Source organism: Salvelinus fontinalis, chromosome 29, assembly GCF_029448725.1.
Source record: "Salvelinus fontinalis isolate EN_2023a chromosome 29, ASM2944872v1, whole genome shotgun sequence".
Taxonomy (NCBI): domain Eukaryota; kingdom Metazoa; phylum Chordata; class Actinopteri; order Salmoniformes; family Salmonidae; genus Salvelinus; species Salvelinus fontinalis.
This window is the reverse complement of record NC_074693.1, coordinates 12008215-12034622: the sequence shown is the minus strand read 5'-3', so window position 1 is coordinate 12034622 and position 26408 is coordinate 12008215. Positions and strand designations below refer to the sequence as shown.

The following is a 26408-nucleotide window of genomic DNA, read 5'->3' as shown; positions in this document are numbered from 1 at the left end:
GGGTTGGCTCATTATGTACAGTCAAAACTAGAGACTTCTAACAGGATTCAGTAGAGCTGTCACAGAGCATGTGTTGTTAACGGAGACTTCCCTCAACTGAACTGGTGAAGAAACCTGAATCACAGACTGATACTTTTTGTTCATTAGGAATCAGTGGCAATAACACCTGAGAGAGAAATGTGTTTAGCTACTGGAAAATGTATTCTCAAAATTCATGATTGATCGCTGCCAATCAACACCTCGCTGCAGCTAGAAATGTTGCATTTCCAGACTGCACCCTGATGTACAAACAGCAGGCCTATACTTTACACATACCGCAGTCTTCTTGAACAGGCTAAGCATATAAAAATACAGACAAGACAAGCGAGTAATTACTCACAGACCATCTCATCGTACACCCTTACATTACCATCAACAGATGACAAACTGCAGGTTAGAATGACAAGTGACACGTCTGTCTCAAGAAGTCTGAGGAGAAAGGGTAGAGAGAGACTTGTCTTTGCATGCCATCTGTCCCTGACTCCTCGTCTCTGACGCTTGGTCTAATTACTGCTTCTCTCTGGCTAATGCTGCCTCATTAGACAGGGGGGAGCATGTGCAATCCACACAACGAGCAGCACTAAGAACGCTAGCTGGAACCATAATGGGGAGACGAAAATCTGTCTGGTGCGAAAGGCAATTCACACTGGCGCCTAAACGCTCATTTTGCTTTTTCCTTCTTACTATGTCGGTCTGAGATTTGATCATTGAGCGTCATCCAACCACAACAGACCAGTGTTCTTCCGGTTTAAATGGCTTGGCAGGGTTCTGCTCCAAGATTAGGACTGGGACAGGAGGGGAGGGGAGGGGTGGGGAGATTTTGTCACACATACAGAGCCTACTACTACTATAAGATCACACTGACAAAGACACATTTATAAACGGGAGGATTGGGAAGGGCATCAGGTATGCAATATGGCAGTGCCTGGCCAGCCGAGGTGTTTATTAACACATAAACACAACCAGTGAACTATTATCAAATCTACTGTAGGTTTCCAAACAATGTGAAACAGGATGGAAGGTTTTCTGCTGTATCCCGTCTGTTATATCCAAAATGCCTTGTTCTTTCAACAGCTTCACTAGCAAGTAATTAGTTTATTCGTGTGATGCAGTGTGAGGTTTAAACTTTCTTTTTGTGGCTACACCATTTAGTTAAGAGACAGATGGACATGAAACTGGTATGACTAATTACTGTTTACAAGTTACAACCTAATTCCTGAAATCATATTTCAATCAGCAGTTGATTTTGAAGTGATGTTTTCAGAGGTTGTTCAAGACAATGTTGTGGCAACTGGTTAACCGAAACTCACAAGAGCTGGAGATTGTTATCTTTGGATCAAAAATATATCAGTCTTGGGATGGTGTGTATGAGAACAGAAAGCTATTAATATTCCTATTACTCAATGAACACAGAATATTAAACCTCAGGTAGAACCATGGAGAATCCTCCTTCTTAAGAACATCCATTATGACATCACTAACTCCTGATAATTACTGATAATTATAGTTCCGGAGTCATTCAGCATCGGCTGATGGGGAAGCCAAACACAGGAATGAAAACAGAACTAAGACGAGACAGAATAATAATAGCACAGATTGATTCACAATTTGGAATGATGAGTTATAAGATACTGTACGTACAGTAGGATTCCTGACCCTAACTCTAACCCTCATCCCCTGCAGGATGTCATCAGGTCCTGTGGTGGAGAGTGACGGTAGCAGAGCACAGGCCAGTCTGGCAGTGACTTCAGTGTACAGTGAAGGTCCCCCCTCCCACCTGGCTGTGACTGTGTTGAGGGCCACTGGCCTCAGAGCTAAGACCTTTCATGGGGGCAGCAACCCTTACGCTATCCTCCAGCTGGGGCAAAGGAGAATCACCACCCCTGTCATCCACGATACCCTGACCCCCCACTGGAACTGTGAGCTCACCTTCCCCCTGCCCTCCTCGGCCCCCTGGGATGCCAACGCCGCAGCCCTGACCCTGACCATCCACCACCGACGCTCCCTACTGGCCCTGCCTGATAAGTTCCTGGGTACTGTGAGCTTCAGGCTGGAGGATGTTGTCAAGAAGAAGGACGGGAACAAAGAGTGAGTTGAGAAAAACTGATTTCAACTGATGTAATGTAAATATATATACCTTTTATCCAAAGAAATTAACAGTCATGCGTGAATACATTTTTTACATATGGGTGGACCCGGTAATTGAACCCACTATCCTGGTGTTGCAAGAGCCATGCTCTACGTAGTGAGCTACAGAGGACCATTAATATATCAAATATAATGTACAGGATGTAATGTATATGATGTACCCAATCTGGTGGCATACTGTATGCTGTAGAGATCATATCTCTATAGCTCATTCAAAACATACATTTAAAGCTGTGATATGTGAACTACTCACAAAAGAAGAGCAAGAAACAAGTATTGTTTTTTCTTCTGCAGGTGGTTTGTCCTCAATTCTGAGCCGAGGAAGAAGCTAAAGAAGCGTGGACATGTGGAAGTGTCTTTCAGGCTGTACACAGAGCGTAGCTGCCTTCCATCCCACTCCCAACCTGTCACCCAGACCCACTCCCAACCTGTCACCCAGACCCACTCCCAACCTGTCACCCAGACCCACTCCCAACCTGTCACCCAGACCCACTCCCAACCTGTCACCCAGACCCACTCCCAACCTGTCACCCAGACCCACTCCCAACCTGTCACCCAGACCTACTTCCAACCTGTCACCCAAACCCATTCCCAACCTTTCACCCAGACCTACTTCCAACCCCTCACCCAGATCAAATCCCTCTCCCACTCCCAACCCTGCACCATTCTCTCCCACTCCACAAGCCTCTCCCAGCCCTCCAACCTTCCCTCCCACTCCCTCACCCAGCCTCACTCCCAATCCCACTTCCAACCCTCCTCCTCCATCTGCACCAAGAGCCACATCAGCTGGGAGAGTGACACACACTGCTTACCACCTTCTGTTCAGGTCAGTCCTTTAAGACAGGAACATGACGGCAGTTCTAGAATAGAATAGAATGGTGTTGGGGGTTTGTGTGTTGAGTAGTGAGTGACTGGCCCTCTCCATTGTGTTGGGGTTGGTGTGTTGAGTACTGTGTCCATTGTGTGTGCAGCCGGTGGTAAAGCATTGGAAGCCAAACCATCCATCTTGTGGAGAGGAGAATTCTGAAGTGCTGGACTCAGTTCCACCACCATCTGTACCAGCAGACAGCCCAGACTGCGTCAGCATCACTACAGCTGGTATGATGTCTTTGTATGGTTTTGTCTCTTAGAAAGTATTTGTCAGTCAAATTTTTTTTTGTAAAAATAGATTTGCTTGATCACTTCTGTAATTGTATACTTTCATATCATTTGATAGCGATAAGGAGTGACAGTAGTGTAGTGTGTTTTGCATTAAAGCATTGAGCTCTGATGGAGGACAGAAAACAGAGAGATCACCAGAATTACATCCAGACAATAGACAAGTGGAAAACTCTCTTTCCCACCTTCTCTCTTTCCCTTCCATCTACCCAACCCAGAGTGCAGCAATAACATCAGACCAGTATCCTATTTCCCTGCATCCATCCTCACTTCTGAGACTGGAGACCTGGAGGATGGCCAGGAGGCCAGGGAGTATCTGCTGGACCCAGGACGAGGACACAGCTCCCGTCAGGGTCCCCTGGAGGAGACATCTACAGCAGGGAGCACCATCGGGGCTCAGACTTTCAGTAAATTCCAAATGTTCCCGTTCCAACATTCCCAATCCCAAGGGAGGGGGAGAAGGGTCTCTTTCAGGTCCTCCTTCCTTTCCAGACTGAGGCGTCACCGCTACAGGTTGGACTCAGGAGAAGCCAGCGGGGAGAGAAGGACTCTGAGACTCCCGGTCTGCTCCAGGGTGCTCTCCCGGTCGACCTCTCCACCTTATGACAGGTTCCCCAAGATAGATGTGTCAGAGAGGCCACAGGGTTTCTTGTCACGGCTCTTCCCCTGTCTAGGTAGAAGAGAATGACAATAAAGAAATACAAGCCTGACTGCACAGAATGTATCCTGTTCCTTATAATACAACATTTCAGATGTACGGTGTCCATTTTAGGAAACAGTCACACATCCATGAATGTTAAAATAACTTTCTCTTTTCTACCAAACTTCAGTTCTTCTTGTTGTAATTCACAGTTTGTTTGTATCGTTTGTTATACAGAACACTTGTGTTGTTTTGGAAAAAGGGGGGGGTGACAGAAAAGAAGCGACAATTTCTCCACACCTGAGGTGGCGAAAATCTCACCTCCAGAGCAGCGCCAGGTGTGATGGTGGGAGAGACAATAGACTGGTTTCAGCTCTAAAGCCAATCAGAAGAAAGTTTCAGAAATAGTTAAAAGTTATATTTCTTTCTACATTATACACCACCCACATCTATGCGGGTGAAGGTTTAGATAGGCAGGTAGAGGTATAGTTAGGCAGGTAGAGGTTTAAGTAGTAGAGGTATAGTTAGGTAGTAGAGGTATTTATACATACCAATAAGTAGGAATGGAGATAAAAATGAACTTTTTGATTGTAGGTTTCTGAAGATGTGTTATTTTCAGAGGGGAAATTGGTGTAAGAAGGTATTTAACCACACTGTCTGCTGTGGGGGTGTTAGAGTACAACACCAAGGTCCCATACAGACAACAGGAGGCGGATGCAACTTCCTTCCAGACAGACAGGAACCTGTATCCCAAATGGCACCCTTTTCCCTTTATAGTACACTACTTTTGACCAGGGCCCATCAGGCTATATAAGCACTAAATAAGGAAAAGGGTGCCATTTGTGTGACTCATCCAGGCTGTGTCCCACAGTCCATGTGGTGTGTGATGCATCTGGAGGTAACAGGACAGCAGAGTGAGGTTGGTACCTTTTCACACGTCTGATGAGTGATACAGAATTGAGGGTGGAAGTGGAATAATTGATTTGGACGACTGCCACTGTGCATCATGGGAAACAGCTGTTGAGTTGACGATCACACCACCACCACAACTTGTGATGGCATAATACAAACACTATAAATCAGGGACCAATATGCAAATTATATCTGGAAAGTAAATAGCCTGTGTCTACATCTTAAACAGCTATAATACTGAAGTGTCACAGGTTCAGTGGCGATTTTATTATGTAAATCTTGTTGGGGCAAACTCAACCAAAATGTTTTTCGATGCATGCCAGCAAAGCCACTACACAACACTAAACAATACATTAATTGGACTATAATGGTGCCCACAAACTGTTAAGGCCTACGTGACGCTGTCCCAGCAGCAGTCCCAACAGCAGTACCACCGTTATACCTGGCTATCAGCGGAGCCTTGTCTGGCAGCGAAACAGTTAATTCAGCCCCATTTACTGCCTTTTAAAAATGCATACCTGATATGGCTCACTTGCTTAAACTAATGTGGTTTTTACTGACAATTGAGATGTACAAACTATGGCATAAGGGGACGACGAGCTGATAAGAGGCAATCCGTAATTTCGATTAAGACATTAATGAGCGAGCTAGGACGGACATAGTCAATATAACTATTTGTTCAGCACTTTTGAAATGTACAGTGACAGAACTCAGAACATGGGCTGTTCTTACAGTATTCTCCCTGTATACCAAGTCAGAACCATAGAATAAATAAATGGGGCATATAAACAGACAATGAAAGCTCTCACAATATTCGATGACGACATTTCTCTAAAACAGGTTATAAACTATGTGCACCACCAAGTCAAAACAGTAGGCTAAGTTCTGATGGGGAAAGGGACCAAATTATTAGGGTGATGCACATGGGCTACTGTCACGATCGTGTACTGGAGAGACGGACCAAGATGCAGCGGAATAATGATACATCTTCTCTTTTTATTTAAAGAAGATGAACGAACACGACACACTTTAACAAACTATACAAAACAACAAACGACCGTGAAGCTAAATAACGTTGTGCACATACACATACAGGCTACAAACGTTCTACATAGACAATTACCCACATCACATGAAAGCCTATGGCCACCCTAAATATGGCTCCCAATCAGAGACAACAGAAATCAGCTGTCTCTAATTGGGAACTCATTCAGGCAACCATAGACTCTCCTAAACAACTAAACCAACATAGACAACGCTAGACACATGCACTACACACAAACCCATACAATACACCCAACACCCCCTTTACCATATAATCACCCAAAACCGACAAAACACAAACCTTCCCCATGTCACACCCTGACCTAACTAAAATAATAAAGAAAACAAAGAATACTAAGGCCAGGGCGTGACAGCTACTAACAGCTTAATACACAATAATTTGGTTTTGACTTGGTGGTGCACATAGTTTATAGCCTGTTTTAGAGAAATGTCGTCATCGAATATTGTAAGAGCTTTCGTTGTCTGTTTATATGTCCCATTTATTTAATACACTTAGTATTACTTTATTAGCTACGGTATACATAGCTCCATGGCATATTACATAATTTATGCAGCAGTATACAATACATTTTTGGACTCACCTTGTTGTGCTGTGCTCACTTGAACAGGAAGGTGGCGTGGCGGTCCATCTTGGGCAAATTTTTGTCATCAAACTTTGCCATCAAAGTCTGGCATTCTCTGGATTTATGGTGCTTTCAAGACAACTGGGAGCTCTAGAAAGAGGCCCGAGTTCCCCACTTGGAATTCCGAGTTGGATGACCTTTCAAAACATATTTCTCTCTACATTATACACCACCCACATCTACACAACATACACTTAGTATTACTTTCTTGGATACAATACCCCTTCAAGGCTGTTGGAAAAGCATTCCTCGTGAAACTGGTTGAGAGAATGCCAAGAGTGTGCAAAGCGGTCATCAAGGCAAAGGGTGACTACTTTGAAGAATCTCAAATATAAAATATATTTTGATTTGTTTAACACTTTTTGGGTTTCTGCATGATTCCATGTGTTATTTCATAGTTTTGATGTCTTCACTATTATTCTACAATGTAGAAAATAATACAAACAAAGAAAATTCTGGAATGAGTAGGTGTGTCCAAACGTTTGACTGGTACTGTATATATATATAATTATATATTTTAGCTGCACAGTTGGAGCGGCTCAAACAGGTGGGGCTCTTCCCCACCCGCCCTGAATGACTGTTCGCCACTGCATAGCTGTGACAGATTTGCATGCCTGGTCATGTGACTTGAGCTGCATGTATTTAAACTCCCGTTTTGTGTTTCTTGGGGCCGCCCACAGGAAGTGAATGAAGTCTGGAGGCATGGTGCAGCACATGTTTTTGACAGAGCAGGTGATGACTTATTTTGGTAAAAACAAATGGCTATTGTATTTGTTTGAGCTGAAGTGAGCTCTTCAGAAACTGAAAAACTGCCTCTTGGGCAGCATTGCTTCCTGTGTCCCTGTTTTGTTTCTTTGTATGGTTTCTGCTGCCTGCTCAATACCACACCTAGAACCTGTCACCTCAGCTTCACACTGTTCAATACCACACCTAGAACCTGTCACCTCAGCTTCACACTGCTCAATACCACACCTAGAACCTGTCACCTCTGCTTCACACTGCTCAATACCACACCTAGAACCTGTCACCTCTGCTTCCTGATGCTCAATACCACACCTAGAACCTGTCACCTCTGCTTCCTGATGCTCAATACCACACCTAGAACCTGTCACCTTTGCTGCCTGCTGCTCAATACCACACCTATAACCGGTCCCCTCTGCTTCCTGCTCAATACCACACCTAGAACCTGTCACCTCAGCTTCCTCCTGCCTGCTCAATACCACACCTAGAACCGGACACATCTGCTTCCTGCTTCCTGCTCAATAAGACACCTAGAACCGGACACATCTGCTTCCTGATTCCTGCTCAATACCGCACCTAGAACCTGTCACTTCTGCTTCCTGCTGCCTGCTCAATACCACACCTAGAACCTGTCACCTTTCCACCTTGTAACAAAAGTAACACTTTAATACTGTACAATCTAAAGAGAAGTAGCTGAAACAATATCATCCTGATCATTACTGCACCTACCACAGCACAGAGGAAGAGACATGGCCTTAGGCCTGACAATGGAAGCACCTCAACAGCAAAGAGACACTGGCTGTGTCCCAATACCCATAGAGTCCCACAGTATGAGTCATAATACCCTTAAAACCTTGCGGTCAAACAAGGAAATGGTTCCAATCGTTTTTCCACCATTCTTTTTTCCTATAGGGGATTTTAGAAATACTTATCAATATATAACGTCACGCCAGGGTAAGCCAACACGAAACACAGCCCTTATTTTAAGTGTTTCTAAAATCCCCTATTGGAAAAAAATGAAGGGTGGAAAAACAATTGGAACCATTTCCCTGTTTGACCGCTAGGTTTTATGGGTGTTATGACACCTCCACTGTAGGAAATCTTTACTTGCATCCTAAATAGTAGGCCTTTTGAGTATGTGAACACATAAAGTTTAATAGAATGCGACATTTTGAAAATCGAGAATACTTTAAATGCCGGGATGTCATAGTCACTTTGGCTTTGACAACAGCTGATCAATTAGACATGGGGATGCACTATCGAAATGAATGAATAGTGAGGGAAAAAAACATTCTCAGTATGCGAAAATATCATTTTTTTTATGTCCATGTAAAAACAATTGTATGGTTTAAGTGCCAGGATGTTATACACAATTAGATACACACTTTTCCCACAATGCTTTGGAAGAGGTGGGCTGTGAGTGATAGGCGTTAATTCTCTTCAAGTAGCCAAACAATAAAACTGTGCTACTTAATTGGGGAAACGCCGTCTAGTGAAGCTTTTGCTATGGTGTTCAAATATACAGTAGGCTAAGTCATTTTTTTCCTCATTAATATTATCACGAGTATCGCATTGTACAGTCGTGGCCAGAAGTTTTGAGAATGACACAAATGCTAATTTTCACAAAGTTTACTGCTTCAGTGTCTTTAGATATTTTTGTCAGATGTTACTATGGAATACTGAAGTATAATTACAAGCATTTCATAAGTGTCAAAGGCTTTTATTGACAATTACATGAAATTGATGCAAAGAGTCAATTTTTGCAGTGTTGACCGTTCTTTTTCAGGACCTCTGCAATCCGCCCTGGCATGCTGTCAATTAACTTCTGGGCCACATCCTGACTGATGGCAGCCCATTCTTGCATAATCAATGCTTGGAGTTTGTCAGAATTTGTGGGTTTTTGTTTGTCCACCCACCTCTTGAGGGTTGACCACAAGTTCTCAATGGGATTAAGTTCTGAGGAGTTTCCTGGCCATGGACCCAAAATATCGATGTTTTTTTTGTTCTGTGTCTGAAATAACATCACTGAGAACTGGAGTGATTTGTGGGGATTTATTTTGACACCTTCAGAGTTGACAACCGGTTTCAGTGTCAGCTCTTGCGCACCTTCTCCCAAGGATAGACAGATGAGAGAGCACTCACAAAAATGTATTGTGGTGCACAAATGCCGTGCACCTAGCACACCACAATACAGTTGAAGTTTGAAGTTTACATAAACTTAAGTTGGAGTCATTAAAACTTGTTTTTCAACCACTCCACAAATTTCTTGTTAACAAACTATAGTTTTGGCAAGTCGGTTAGGACATCTACTTTGTGCATGACACAAGTAATTTTTTACACAAGTAAACAATTGTTTACAGACAGATTATTTCACTTATAATTCAATGTATCACAATTCCAGTGGGTCAGAAGTTTACATACACTAAGTTGACTGTGCCTTTAAACAGCTTGGAAAATTCCAGAAAATTATGTCATGGCTTTAGAAGCTTCTGATAGGCTAATTGACATGATTTGAGTCAATTGGAGGTGTACCTGTGGATGTATTTCAAGACCTATCTTCAAACTCAGTGCCTCCTTGCTTGACATCATGGGAAAATCAAAAGAAATCAGCCAAGACCTCAGAAAAAAATTGTAGACCTCCACAAGTCTGGTTCATCCTTGGGAGCAATTTCCAAATGCCTGAAGGTGCCACATTCATCTGTACAAACAATAGTATGCAACACCATGGGACCACGCAGGCTTCATACCGCTCAGGAATGAGATGTGTTCTGTCTCCTAAAGATGAACGTACTTTGCTACGAAAAGTGCAAATCAATCCCAGAAGAACAGCAAAGGACCTTGTGAAGAGGCTGCAGGAAACAGGTAGAAAAGTGTCTATATCCACAGTAAAACGAGTCCTATATCAACTGAACCTGAAAGGCTGCGCAGCAAGGAAGAAGCCACTGCTCCAAAACCGCCATAAAAAGCCAGACTACGGTTTGCAACTGCACATGGGGACAAAGATCGTACTTTTTAGAGAAATATCCTCTGGTCTGTTGAAACAAAAATAGAACTGTTTGTCCATAATGACCATCATTATGTTTAGAGTAAAAGGGGGATTCTTGCAAGCTGAAGAACACCATCCCAACCGTGAAGTATGGGGGTGGCAGCATCATGTTGTGGGGGTGCTTTGCTGCAGGAGGGACTAGTGCACTTCAAAAAATAGATGGCATTATGAGGAGGAAAATTATGTGGATATATTGAAGCAACATCTCAAGACATCAGTCAGGAAGTTAAAGCTTGGTCGCAAATGGGTCTTCCAAATGCACATTGACCCCAGGCATACTTCCAAAGTTGTGGCAAAATGGCTTAAGGACAACAAAGTTATGGTATTGGAGTGGCCATCACAAAGCCCTGACCTCAATCCCATAGAACATTTGTGGGCAGAACTGAAAAAGCGTGTGCGAGCAAGGAGGCCTACAAACCTGCCTCAGTTACACCGGCTCTGTCAGGAGGAATGGGCCAAAATTCACCCAACTTATTGTGGGAAGCTTGTGGAAGGCTACCCGAAATGTTTGACCCAAGTTAAACAATTTAAAGCCAATGCTACCAAATACAAATTGAGTGTATGTAAACTTCTGACCCACTGAGAATGTGATGAAATAAATAAAAGCTGAAATAAATCATTCTCTCTACTATTATTCTGACATTTCACATTCTTAAAATAAAATTGTGATCCTAACTGATGTAAGACAGGGAATTTTTACTAGGATTAAATGTCAGAAATTGTGAAAAACTGAGTTTAAATGTATTTGGCTAAGGTGTATGTAAACCTCCGACCTCAACTGTACATATGCTATAGTATAAAATTAAATATAAAAGTTATTATTTGCAATCCTTTTTATAAATTATATTAAAACATGCCTGCAGAGAGTTGACAAAAACAGGTTGCAGTGTCAGGTCTGACGCACCTGTCCGGGCATAGCAACCACTAAGTACATGGCAACAATGCACCATGGTACTCAACAGGCTGCGCTGCTAACACTGATAGTAAGCTAAATAAACTTTTGAAACATGCTCGTGCGTTAGAAATAATTATATACAATGATAATTACAGCAAAATATATTCATACAAATGACAAAACAATTCTCCCACTTAAAGAGCGTTTACATATTTGACACTTAAAAATAGAGGAGCCGAGGACAACATACTGTACCTTCTCCCAGGGATAGGAAGACGAGAGAGGACAATAAAAGGGGAAGCAACAGGACCAAACAAATGGACCAAACCAACCAAGGAAGCCCTATCAAACCTGACATTATAAATGGACCAAACCAACCAAGGAATCCCTATCAAACCTGACATTATAAATGGACCAAACCAACCAAGGAAGCCCTATCAAACCTGACATTATAAATCGACCAAACCAACCAAGGAAGCCCTATCCAACCTGACATTATAAATGGACCAAACCAACCAAGGAAGCCCTATCAAACCTGACATTATAAATGGACCAAACCAACCAAGGAAGCCCTATCCAACCTGACATTATAAATGGACCAAACCAACCAAGGAAACCCTATCAAACCTGACATTATAAATGGACCAAACCAACCAAGGAAGCCCTATCAAACCTGACATTATAAATGGACCAAACCAACCAAGGAAGCCCTATCAAACCTGACATTATAAATGGACCAAACCAATCAAGGAAGCCCTATCAAACCTGACATTATAAATGGACCAAACCAACCAAGGAAGCACCTTTCAAACCTGACATTAAACATTTTTTATCATGAGCTAATACACTGTAGTGTTTTTACATCCAATGAAATGACAGCAGATAAAATAGTACACATAGAATGTAAATAATACAAAATAAATGAATCACCTCTTGAAGTGAACAATTGACCCAGTCCTCTGCACAACTCCTTCAAAATGAATGTTCTCTGCACAACTCCTTCAAAATGAAAGTCCTCTGCACAACTCCTTCCAAATGAATGTCCTCTGCACAACTCCTTCAAAATGAATGTTCTCTGCACAACTCCTTCAAAATGAATGTCCTCTACACAACTCCTTCCAAATGAATGCCCTCTACACAACTCCTTCAAAATGAATGTTCTCTGCACAACTCCTTCAAAATGAATGTCCTCTGCACAACTCCTTCCAAATGAATGTCCTCTGCACAACTCCTTCCAAATGAATGTCCTCTGCACAACTCCTTCAAAATGAAAGTCCTCTGCACAACTCCTTCAAAATGAAAGTCCTCTGCACAACTCCTTCAAAATGAAAGTCCTCTGCACAACTCCTTCAAAATAAAAAGTAATCTGCATAATCTAGGGTAACAGCATCACTCTGCTACATTAGGAATCACTTGCTTTGACGGATCCACTTCTAAAACAATAAACGTCTGCTCTGTTCAGGCCTTGTATTCTTGAGCTTTTCTTGTCTGGTAAACACAACCTAGCTTGTTTTCTCACCCTCCCACCCCTTTTTACTTTAGAATCTGTTTCAGCCACCCCCAAAAATTGGCTCCAGCTCGGCTAGACACCCGTCCTTCTCTTCTCTACCCGGCTCTGTGGCGCTCTCATTTAAAACGTGAGAAATTATAATTATCAGAATTATGCTTTTAATGATGCGTTAATTAGACTCCTAGAGTGAGATTAGCAAGCGCTTATGAATTATTAGCTGTGAAATCCTTCCAGATTCATACGTTTTTTTTTACAGACGAGACCATAGAAATGTAGCTTTCTGCTTGGTGATTAGCGCGCCTCAAAATAACAGAACAGATTTTGGTACATATGCTTATGATTACAACTTTTATAAATGCATCGATTTAACTCTGTGTTGTACAGGCAGTCTTGTAGCCTACTTGGTTTAAGTGACTATACACTTATACTCCTTGATGGCCTGGTTCACAGTCAGCTTTTGACACAACAGATGTTTGACTTGAGTTTGATGTAACTAGCTGTTACATCAAACCAATATCAGGACCTTATTGTGTCTGTGTTAAACTAAGTCAGAATATCCTGGTATAGGAAGGAGTCACATAGACCTAGTACACTCAGTTGTACAACTTGTAAGAGGCCATGTTGAGAGCACTTCTCTGACTGTCACTAGTGTACCTGTAAGAGGCCATGTTGAGAGCACTTCTCTGACTGTCACTAGTGTACCTGTAAGAGGCCATGTTGAGAGCACTTATCTGATTGTCACTAGTGTACCTGTAAGAGGCCATGTTGAGAGCACATCTCTCTGTCACTAGTGTACCTGTAAGAGGCCATGTTGAGAGCACTTCTCTCTGTCACTAGTGTACCTGTAAAAGGCCATGTTGAGAGCACTTCTCTCTGTCACTAGTGTACCTGTAAGAGGCCATGTTCTGACTGTCACTAGCGTACTTGTAAGAGGCCATGTTGAGAGAACTTCTCTGACTGTCACTAGTGTACTTGTAAGAGGCCATGTTGAGAGCACTTCTCTGACTGTCACTAGTGTACCTGTAAGAGGCCATGTTGAGAGCACTTCTCTGACTGTCACTAGTGTACCTGTAAGAGGCCATGTTGAGAGCACTTATCTGATTGTCACTAGTGTACCTGTAAGAGGCCATGTTGAGAGCACATCTCTCTGTCACTAGTGTACCTGTAAGAGGCCATGTTGAGAGCACTTCTCTCTGTCACTAGTGTACCTGTAAAAGGCCATGTTGAGAGCACTTCTCTCTGTCACTAGTGTACCTGTAAGAGGCCATGTTCTGACTGTCACTAGCGTACTTGTAAGAGGCCATGTTGAGAGAACTTCTCTGACTGTCACTAGTGTACTTGTAAGAGGCCATGTTGAGAGCACTTCTCTGACTGTCACTAGTGTACCTGTAAGAGGCCATGTTGGGAGCATTTCTCTGACTGTCACTAGTCGAGAGACGACAAAGGGAAAACTTAACAGAGCATGCAGGGAGAATTTGGGTAATCCTTCCTTGTAATAACTACCTCTAGGTTGTTTTGAATCTGAGGCGTCCCAGACGGCCATTCTTGTTCAACCACTGTGTCCGTGGCCCTCCTCTTTAGGATGTTCAACCATCTGCTGTCCAAACTACAGAAGGGAAATGGATGGTAATGGAGCTGCTAATTTGCAGGATGTGGGGCTGGGAACATCCTACCATCTCCTCCTGCTGCTTAACATGCACGATGGGGGAAGCTGAAGCTACAGAGTTAAAGGATGCACGGTGGGGGAAGCTGAAGCTACAGAGTTAAAGGATGCACGTGGGGGAAGCTGAAGCTATAGTGTTAAAGGATGCACGGTGGGGGAAGCTGAAGCTACAGAGTTAAAGGATGCACGGTGGGGGAAGCTGAAGCTACAGAGTTAAAGGATGCACGGTGGGGGAAGCTGAAGCTACAGAGTTAAAGGATGCACGGTGGGGGAAGCTGAAGCTATAGTGTTAAAGGATGCACGGTGGGGGAAGCTGAAGCTATAGAGTTAAAGGATGCACGGTGGGGGAAGCTGAAGCTATAGAGTTAAAGGATGCACGGTGGGGGAAGCTGAAGCTATAGTGTTAAAGGATGCACGGTGGAGGAAGCTGAAGCTATAGTGTTAAAGGATGCATGGTGGGGGAAGCTGAAGCTACAGAGTTAAAGGATGCACGGTGGGGGAAGCTGAAACTATAGTGTTAAAGGATGCACGGTGGGGGAAGCTGAAGCTATAGTGTTAAAGGATGCACGGTGGGGGAAGCCCTCAGCTATAGTGTTAAAGGATGCACGGTGGGGGAAGCTGAAACTACAGAGTTAAAGGATGCACGGTGGGGGAAGCTGAAGCTACAGAGTTAAAGGATGCACGTGGGGGAAGCTGAAGCTATAGTGTTAAAGGATGCACGGTGGGGGAAGCTGAAGCTACAGAGTTAAAGGATGCACGGTGGGGGAAGCTGAAGCTACAGAGTTAAAGGATGCACGGTGGGGGAAGCTGAAGCTACAGAGTTAAAGGATGCACGGTGGGGGAAGCTGAAGCTATAGTGTTAAAGGATGCACGGTGGGGGAAGCTGAAGCTATAGAGTTAAAGGATGCACGGTGGGGGAAGCTGAAGCTATAGAGTTAAAGGATGCACGGTGGGGGAAGCTGAAGCTATAGTGTTAAAGGATGCACGGTGGAGGAAGCTGAAGCTATAGTGTTAAAGGATGCATGGTGGGGGAAGCTGAAGCTACAGAGTTAAAGGATGCACGGTGGGGGAAGCTGAAACTATAGTGTTAAAGGATGCACGGTGGGGGAAGCTGAAGCTATAGTGTTAAAGGATGCACGGTGGGGGAAGCCCTCAGCTATAGTGTTAAAGGATGCACGGTGGGGGAAGCTGAAACTACAGAGTTAAAGGATGCACGGTGGGGGAAGCTGAAGCTACAGAGTTAAAGGATGCACGGTGGGGGAAGCTGAAGCTATAGTGTTAAAGGATGCACGGTGGGGGAAGCCCTCAGCTATAGTGTTAAAGGATGCACGGTGGGGGAAGCTGAAACTATAGTGTTAAAGGATGCACGGTGGGGGAAGCTGAAACTATAGTGTTAAAGGATGCACGGTGGGGGAAGCCCTCAGCTATAGTGTTAAAGGATGCACGGTGGGGGAAGCTGAAACTACAGAGTTAAAGGATGCAAGGTGGGGGAAGCTGAAGCTACAGAGTTAAAGGATGCACGGTGGGGGAAGCTGAAGCTACAGAGTTAAAGGATGCACGGTGGGGGAAGCTGAAACTATAGTGTTAAAGGATGCACGGTGGGGGAAGCCCTCAGCTATAGTGTTAAAGGATGCACGGTGGGGGAAGCTGAAACTATAGTGTTAAAGGATGCACGGTGGGGGAAGCTGAAGCTACAGAGATAAAGGATGCACGGTGGAGGAAGCTGAAGCTACAGAGTTAAAAGATGCACGGTGGGGGAAGCTGAAGCTACAGAGATAAAGGATGCAAGGTGGAGGAAGCTGAAACTATAGTGTTAAAGGATGCACGGTGGGGGAAGCTGAAGCTACAGAGATAAAGCATGCACGGTGGAGGAAGCTGAAGCTACAGAGTTAAAGGATGCACGGTGGGGGAAGCTGAAGCTACAGAGTTAAAGGATGCACGGTGGGGGAAGCTGAAACTATAGTGTTAAAGGATGCACGGTGGGGGAAGCCCTCAGCTATAGTGTTAAAGGATGCACGGTGGGGGAAGCTGAAACTATAGTGTTAAAGGATGCACGGTGGGGGAAGCTGAAACTATAGTGTTAAAGGATGCACGGTGGGGGAAGCTGAAGCTACAGAGATAAAGGATGCACGGTGGAGGAAGCTGAAGCTACAGAGTTAAAGGATGCACGGTGGGGGAAGCTGAAGCTACAGAGATAAAGGATGCAAGGTGGAGGAAGCTGAAGCTACAGAGTTAAAGGACTGGAGCAGTTTGGATGGGAACAAATGATATCTGGACCTGTATTAGCATAGAGTTCCAGAGTACGAGTGCTGACGTAGGATCAGTTTAGCATTTTAGATCAAAATTAATAAGATTACATGGACAGGGGGACCTGATCCTACATCAGCACTCCTACTCTGAGATGTTTGTTGAATACAAGCCCTGCATTTTACTGTGTCAATGGACAAGCACCAGACTTCTTCACCTACTTTCATCTCTAAAAAAATACTCATCACCCCTATGCCTACCACCACCACATTATCCACCACCCCCACCATCACCACCACCCCACCATCACCACCATCAACACCACAATCACCACCACAATCACCACCACCACCACCACTACCATCACCACCATCATCACCACCATCACCACTACTACCACCAGCACCACCACCACCACCACTACCCCCACCATCATCACCACCATCACCACTACTACCACCAGCACCACCACCATCACCACTACCATCATCACCAGCACCACCACCATCACCATCATCACCAACATCACCACCACCACCACTACTACCACCACCACTACTACCACCACCACCATCACCACCACCACCATCACCAACATCACCACCACCACCACCATCACCACCACCATCATCACCACCACCACAATCACCACCACCATCACCACCACAATCACCACCACCACAATCACCACCACCATCACCACCACCACCACCACCATCACCACCACCACCACCACCACAATCACCAACATCACCACCACCACCATCACCACCACCACCACCCCCACCACCACCATCACCATCACCACCACCATCACCAACATCACCACCACCACAATCACCACCACCATCACCACCACAATCACCACCACCACCACCACCCCCACCATCACCACCATCATCACCACCACCACCACCATCATCAACACCACAATCCCCACCACCAGCATCATCACCACCACCATCACCATCACAATCATCACCACCATCATCACCACCACCATCATCACAACCCCTACCACCACCATCATCACCACCCCTACCACCACCATCATCACCACCCCTACCACCACCATCATCACCACCCCTACCACCACCATCATCACAACCCCCACCATCATCACCACCACATTCACCACCACCATCATCAACACCATCATCATCACCACCCCTACCACCACCATCATCACAACCCCACCATCACCACCACCATCATACCACTCCCATCATCACCACCCACACCATCACCACCATCATCATCACCATCACCACCTCCACCACCATCATCACCACCATCATCATCACCACCCTACCACCATCACCACCACCCCTACCACAACCATCATCACAAGCCCCACAATCACCACCATCACCACCACCACCACCATCACCACCACCATCACCAGATTTGTCTGTCGGACTGCCAGATGGTGAAGCGGGATTCATCACTCCAGAGAACGCATTTACACTGCTCCAGAGTCCAATTGTGGCGAGCATTACACCACTCCAGCCAACGCTTGGCATTGCGCACGGTGATCTTAGGCTTGTGTGCAGCTGCTTGGTCATGGAAACCCATTTCATGAAGCTCCCGATGAACAGTTATTGTGCTGACGTTGCTTCCAGAGGCAGTTTGGAACTCGGTAGTGAGTGTCGCAACCGAGGACTGACAATTTTTACACACAATGAGCTTCAGCACTTGGTGGTCCCGTTCTGTGAGCTTGTGTGGCCTACCACTTCACGACTGAGCCGTTGTTGCTCCTATACGTTTCCATTTCACAATAACAGCACTTACAGTTGACCGGGGCAGCTCTAGCAGGGCAGAAATTTGATTAACTGGCTTGAAAAGGTCGTATCCTATGACAGTGCCACGTTGAAAGTCACTAAACTCTTCAGTAAGGCCATTCTACTACCATGTTTTTGTCTATGGAGATTGCATGGCTGTGTGCTCGATTTTATACACATATAAGCAACGGGTGTGGCTGAAATAGCTCCTAGTGGTATTATAAAGGCCTCAGTGTACAACACAACAACAGAGCACTACTCAGGTTATATTACCCAGAGAGCCCTCCAACAACTCTGAGGATATTGGATAGATGCTCACCAGACCTGGGTCCAAATACCATCTGAAATAATGTCTATATTTCAATTACGTTATCTGTGCTTAATCTGTGCTTATTCTGTGATTGAGCTTGTCTGGCTTGACGGACAAATAGAATAGTGCAAAAAAGTATAAGCCCCGCCCATATGGCGGAGCTCAAAGTGTTGAGTATTAGAACCCAGCCTGTATTGGAGACACACAGCCAGGTATGGCTTTGTGTTGTTGCACTTTATGCTAATGAGCTGACGTTGAACCCGTTGTCTCCTCTCGTTATAACATTAATTAACACACTGCTACCTTGCTCAATATTTGGTAACATAACCACTGTCTGCTTGCGGATGTAAAAATTTACAGGATTCCACTTTTAATTAAGAAGCTCATGCAGCACAGGTGTGCTAAGGAGGAAGCCTACCTCATTTGAATAAAAATCATCCTGTTTAGAGGGAAAATTAATTAGCGCTGCTCGGAGTATAAACGATGAAGATGACATTTCTGGGAAAGAATAGTGAAATGATGCCAAAATACTAATTGAGATCTCAATAGGCTTCCGGGTATTTGTTATATGCTTATTTAATGAGGTTTGTTTTGAGACAATTATTACTTCAGTTTGTTTTTTCATTTAGTCACCAACTCAGTAATTTATATATCATAGAAGCTCTGGAAATCACTCTACCTGGGATTTGTTATTTACACTGTACCACCACATAATTCCAAATGGAGTTGAAAATGAACTCTTGAACCCTTGACATGAACCCTTAAAATTAAAACGAACCCTTGAACCCTTGACATTAACCCTTTAAATGAAAATGAACCCTTGAACCCTTGACATTAACCCTTTAAATGAAAACGAACCCTTGAACCCTTGACATGAACCCTATAAATGAAAACGAACCCTTGAACCCTTGACATGAACCCTTAAAATGAAACAGAACCCTTAGTGATTATAATCTCTGAAGGTAAATTGATACGGTAAAGCTGGGCTTTGAATAAATTTACCCCTAATATTATGAATAGCAATATTGACTTCCAGTAGTTTCTATTCTATTCTACTGTGTATCATGATTCAGCCATGAGTCTAAAGCCCAGCTTTACCGTGTCAATTTACCTTCAGAGATTACAATGTTTAAGGGTTCATTTTCATCAGACAACATTAGACAAAATGACAGAATAATAACACTACATTAAGTATCATCGTGACATGTGGAATTCACAGAGCTGCTGGTAAGGTAGCTACTGTAGATAAGGTAGCTAATGTAGGTAGGTTAAAGGGGGAATACCGGGCTCTTCTCTTTTGGAACGATAGCTGCCTCCCAAATAGGTCCTGGTCAGAAGAAGTTGTTCACTGTAATAAGGGAATAGGGTGCCATTGGGGACACTGAGAGTGTTGAATGTTGGTTTAACCTGCAAGCCTGCCATTAAAATGTTCTCTCCTCGCCTGCTTAAAGCAGCAATTAGTGAGCGTTGTGAAACAGGTATTGGGTATTAAAAAAAAAAACTCTCTCACGCCATATCTCATGATCTATCTACTTTGAACATTCTAAGTCAATACCCACTTGGGGAAAATGCAAATCCTTTCCATATCTAAGATAGCTAGGTGCTTTTACCTCTCCTCACATTTTAACATTGATAAAAAAGAAACCACAGCGTGATGATGAGGTGGTGTTTTATCCCAATCATACCACCTAAAAAGACGAAAGACAGCTACCCAACAAAGGCCTGACTAGACAGCAGTGGAACAAGCCTCTGCCTACAGCCATGAATAACTTACAGTAGTCTGTGTGTGTGGTATGTCTGTGAATTAATAACACAGTAGAGAACCTTGTCTTCAGAACTTTACCAGAATTCACATCATCAACCTTCACCTGCAGTGAATCAACCAAGAACCTGTCTCACCCGCTCTCCTGTCTCACCCTCTCTCCTGGCTCACCCTCTCTCCTGTCTCACCCTCTCTCCTGTCTCACCCTCTCATCCTCTCTCCTGGCTCACCCTCTCTCCTGTCTCACCCTGTCTCCTGTCTCACCCTCTCACCCTCTCACCTGTCTCATCCTCTCTCCTGGCTCACCCTCTCTCCTGTCTCACCCTCTCATCCTCTCTCCTGTCTCACCCTCTCTCCTGTCTCACCCTCTCTCCTGTCTCACCCTCTCTCCTGTCTCACCCTCTCACCCTCTCTCCTGTCTCACCTGACTCACCCTCTCTCCTGTCTCACACTCTCACCCTCTCTCCTGTCTCACCTGTCTCACCCTCTCTCCTGTCTCACCCTCTCTCCTGTCTCACCCTCTCACCCTCTCTCCTCTCACCCTCTCTCCTGTCTCACCCTCTCAACCTCTCTCCTGTCTCACCCTCTCTCCTGTCTCACCCTCTCTCCTGTCTCACCCTGTATCCTGTCTCACCCTCTCATCCTCTCTCCTGGCTCACCCTCTCTCCTGTCTCACCCTCTCACCCTCTCTCCTGTCTCACCATATCCCCTGTCTCACCCTCTCCCCTGTCTCACCATCTCTCCTGTCTCACCCTCTCTCCTGTCTCACCCTCTCACCTGTCTCACCCTCTCTCCTGTCTCACCCTCTCACTCTCTCTCCTGGCTCACCCTCTCCCCTGTCTCACCCTCTCACCTGTCTCACCCTCTCCCCTGTCTCACCCTCTCACCCTTTCTACTATCTCACCCTTTCTCCTGTCTCACTCTCTCTCCTGTCTCACCCTCTCACCTGTCTCACCCTCTCACCTGTCACCCTCTCACCCTTTCTCCTGTCTCACAATTTCCCCTGTCTCACCCTCTCCCCTGTCTCACCCTCTCACCATCTCAACTGTCTCACCCTATCCCCTGTCTCACCCTTTCTCCTGTCTCACTCTTTCTCCTGTCTCACCCCTTCTCCTGTCTCACCCTATCCCCTGTCTCACCCTCTCACCCTCTCTCCTGTCTCACCCTATTGGGGGTGGAGCTCCATTCCAGCCTGTTAAATCTAACCCGAACTCTAAGCCTAGCTTCATGTCCACATCCTGGTTCAACCCTAACCCTGAATCTTCATCATGGGTAGGCCAATACCCTCCCTAAACCTGAATCTCCATCATGGGTAGGCCTATACCCTAAACCTGAATCTCCATCATGGGCAGGCCAATACCCTCCCTAATCCTGAATCTCCATCATGGGTAGACCTATACAGTCTATGGGTCATCTGATGGGAGTACAAGTCATTATTTTACTTTTGTCTTGATTTCCTGTTTTAGATAATGGTTAAATCAGATCATCAAAAAATTACCAAAGATTTAGACTTCCATCTTGTACATCCATCAAAGGATTAGCATCATTGTCAGTGGCTTCTATATACAAGATCTAGAATATAACAAGGCCCTTATAGGCAAGATGAATGGAAAGGAGAACAAGGAACTGAGAAACAGGCCGGTCCCTTTAAATAGTAATGAACAGAACACAAACAAGAGATGCGCGATCACATCGGACGAAACCTGCTGTCGAGTGTTGATTCTCGCTGTCTGTCTTTGTCTATCTGTCTGTCTGTCTGTCTGTCTGTGATGTAGGGAAGAAGCGCTAATGGGTAAGTGTGTCAGTTTAAAGGGGCAATCCGGGATTGGTACATCCGTTTTTTTGGACTTTTAAATTAATGATGTATAGCCATTGATTCTTGAAGAATATAACTTATAATGCCTCATGAGCTAAGTTCAAATGTCCTACCCACAACATAACTCCAAATACAGTATATAATAATACAAAAATTAATAAATAAAATAGTAATAATAATAAATCGCATGGATAGTCAGTCCTGGCAACCATAGCCCCGTCTATGAATTTGTGAGTGGTTACATTTCTCCAGACCCCTCCCTCAGCTGATTACAAAAAAAAAATGTGGTCGCTTTGTTTTTTCAAATCACAGATTGCCACTTTAACGTTGGAGTCTGCAGGAGAGGCGTTGGCAGGGGAAGAGAAGGCTCTCATCAATGTTTATTAATCATCAGCTAGATATGATACAGTAATAGCTGTGGTATTTTTACACCCCACCACAGTGAACATAACGCACAAAGTGGCTTTGGCTAAAAAATCTTATAGCATTGACTTAATTAGTTTTAAGTCTGCTTAAAAGACACGCAGAACTGCTGGTATAACAGACAACGTCCTCAACTAATCAACTGTCAGTCAAGGTCTGAGCCAAAAGTGAGAGTGTCTGTTTCTCAGAGTTGTGATTGCAAACAAGTATGGTGGTCTGGCATGGCCAATAGTAGGCTACTGTATGAGAAACATTAGGACCCAGTCTGACCTATACCATAGATACATTAGGAACAGATAACATTGTATTACTGTAATATAAGTATTTTTGGGGGTATTTTATTAGGATTCCCATTAGCTGTTGCAAAAGCAACACACAAAACATGAACCATAATACAGAATGACATAATTACAGAACATCAATAGACAAGAACAGCTCATGGACAGAACTACATACATTTGAATAGGAGAAAAGAAAGAATAATCTTTATTATTGTGGCTTTCCGTGTGTTTGAAGGAACCACAGATCCGGTTCTACAGAGTTTTCCAACAGCAGGTGTTACTAAGGGTTGCTAAGGGTGATTCATTCTAATCCAATCAGTGTTTTTTTCAATGATAGTAAACACACCTCTATTATGTCTGAAAGCGTTATAAGACATGTTTGTCAGGGCGAGAAATAGCTGGGTGTTTGTATTCAAAACATCATTATATCTAGCCTTTACGTTGAGATAGCACTTAAGTACACGTGTCTATCTGGTTGTGTCATTCCGGGTCAATCCAAAATGTCAGTTACATATGGTACTGAGCCCTTAGTGATAGCTAAAATGACTGTCAGTCTGTGTGGTGTGTGTAGTGTAAACAGATCGTGGTTGTTTTAATGGCAGTGATGAACATGTTTTGATACGTCTGAATGGTGTTAGTCTGATCACAAGTCTTTGTCTATGCTTCATACTTGAGCTTATTGTCAACTTAAGACAGTGCGCCTGTGGAGATGGAAGACTCATCAACAAACACACAGACACAATCAAATCCAATCATTATTTCGCTGAACATTTAGAATAGATTCTTCCTGATTTTTCCAAAGTGGCATATTTTTTTAATTATATTTTCATCATTTATTACACTTTAATTAAAAAACGCACTCCAGGACCCTTAAGCACAACTAATTCGTAACATATAGTACGAATTGGAAAATTATAACAGACAAAATAAACATTTTGCAGGTCATAGCATACTATACGAAACGGATGAGGTAGCGCACAATCTGATGAAGAAAAATAAGGGACCGCCTTTTGGCTCGTGGGCAACACCTACTGGCTGGAATTATACACAAATTCCATAATGCCTCTTTAAAGCCTCTTCTTCTGATTCATAAAACCAATCAATTACAATCTGGGTCTGACTAGCAGCACCCTATAATTGGTTAGAGCTGCTGTCCTTTTCTCTAGTACCCTGTAGCCTATGACTGCAGACTAAACAGGTGTCCGGCGAAGAAACAGGCCCTTCCAGTCTGTAAAGCAGCTAACTAGCTCCCCGGGTCGTGCCAACCTGTAATTATTACATCATTTAGGTTGTAAATCACATCCACTCTTGACATGGTATCATCACATCCACAGCGGCAATTTCAGAGCTACAAATCTAGCTGGACATGTGGTGGAGGAGGTGCCTGTCTCGCGTGATGCTATGCCGCAAGGTATCAAGACAGGCAGGATTAATGGGATGGTATGGAACCTGCCCGGGGGACTTAGCATAAATAAATAATATGTTAAATAACGCCACTTCAATAATGTTTACATATCCAACATTACTCATCTCATATGTATATACTGTATTCTATATCATCTACTGTATCTTGCCTCCCAGGCATCGCTCATCCATATAAACTCAGCAAAAAACTATCAACTCCACTATCAACTGCGTTTATTTTCATCAAACTTAATGTGTAAATATTTGTATGAACATAACAAGATTCAACAACTGAGACATAAACTGAACAAGTTCCACAGACGTGTGACTAACAGAAATGGAATAATGTGTCCCTGAACAAAGGGGGGGGTCAAAATCAAAAGTAACAGTCAGTATCTGGTGTGGCCACCAGCTGCATTAAGTACTGCAGTGCATCTCCTCCTCATGGACTGCACCAGATTTGCCAGTTCTTGCTGTGAGATGTTACCCCACTCTTCCACCAAGGCACCTGCAAGTTCCTGGAAATTTCTGGGGGGATTGGCCCTGGCCCTCACCCTCCGATCCAACGGGTCCCAGACGTGCTCAATGGGATTCAGACCCGGGCTCTTCGCTGGCCATGGCAGAACACTGACATTCCTGTCTTGCAGGAAATCATGCACAGAACCAGCAGTATGGCTGGTGGCATTGTCATGCTGGAGGGTCGTGTCAGGATGAGCCTGCAGGAAGGGTACAACATGAGGGAGGAGGATTTCTTCCCTGTAACGCACAGCGTTGAGATTGCGTGCAATGACAACAAGCTCAGTCCGATGATGCTGTGACACACCGCCCCAGGCATTGACGGACCCTCCACCTCCAAATCAATGCCGCTCCAGAGTACAGGCCTCGGTGTAACGCTCATTCCTTCGACGATAAACGCGAATCCGACCATCACTCCTGGGGAGACAAAACCGCAACTCGTCAGTGAAGAGCACTTTTTGCCAGTCCTGTCTGGTCCAGCGACAGTGGGTTTGTGCCCATAGGCAACGTTGTTGCCAGTGATGTCTGGTGAGGACCTGCCTTACAACAGGCCTACAAGCCCTCAGTCCAGCCTCTCTCAGCCTATTGTGGACAGTCTGAGCACTGATTGAGGGATAGTGCATTCCTGGTGTAACTCAGGGAGTTGTTGTTGCCATCCTGTACATTTCCCGCAGGTGTGATGTTCGGATGTACCGATCCTGTGCAGGTGTTGTTACACGTGCTCTGCCACTGCGAGGACGATCAGCTGTCCGTCCTGTCTCCCTGTAGCACTGTCTTAGGCGTCTCACAGTACGGACATTGCAATGTATTGCCCTGGCCACATCTGCAGTCCTCGTGCCTCCTTGCAGCATGCCTAAGGCACATTCACGTAGATGAGCAGGGACCCTGAGCATCTTTCGTTTGGTGTTTTTCAGAGTCAGTAGAAATGCCTCTTTAGTGTCCTAAGTTTTCATAACTGTGACCTTAATTGCCTACCGTCTGTAAGCTGTTAGAGTCTTAACAACCGTTCCACAGGTGCATGTTCATTAATTGTTTATGGTTTATTGAACATGGGAAAGCATGGGAAACAGTATTGAAACCCTTTACAATGAGGATCTGTGAAGTTATTTGGATTTTTATTAATTATCTTTGGAAGACAGGGTCCTGAAAAAGGGATGTTTCTTTTTTTTGCAGAGTTTATTGATATGTACATACTCTTATTCATCCCTTTACATTTGTGTGTATAAAGTAGTTGTGAATTTGTTAGATTACTTGTTAGATATTACTGCACTGTCGGAACTAGAAGCATTAAGTATTTATCTACATTCGCATTAACATCTGCTAACCATGTGTATGTGACCAATAAAACTTTGATTTGATAAAGAACTAATATCTTATATCTATAATTGGTTATGTATGATCATGCCACTTCTCTTGATCAAATCAGAT

The 26408-nt window shown here is 44.2% G+C and overlaps 1 protein-coding gene across 1 annotated transcript; it reads left to right on the top strand.

Annotated features, from left to right (window-relative positions):
• Nucleotides 1-1723: 1723 nt before the first annotated feature.
• Nucleotides 1724-4033, top strand: LOC129827214 (uncharacterized). Its single transcript, XM_055887951.1, has 4 exons — nucleotides 1724-2127; nucleotides 2482-3013; nucleotides 3159-3285; nucleotides 3564-4033. The coding sequence occupies exons 1-4, from the start codon at nucleotides 1724-1726 to the stop codon at nucleotides 4031-4033; spliced, it is 1533 nt and encodes a 510-aa protein (XP_055743926.1).
• The last annotated feature ends 22375 nt before the right edge of the window (nucleotides 4034-26408 follow it).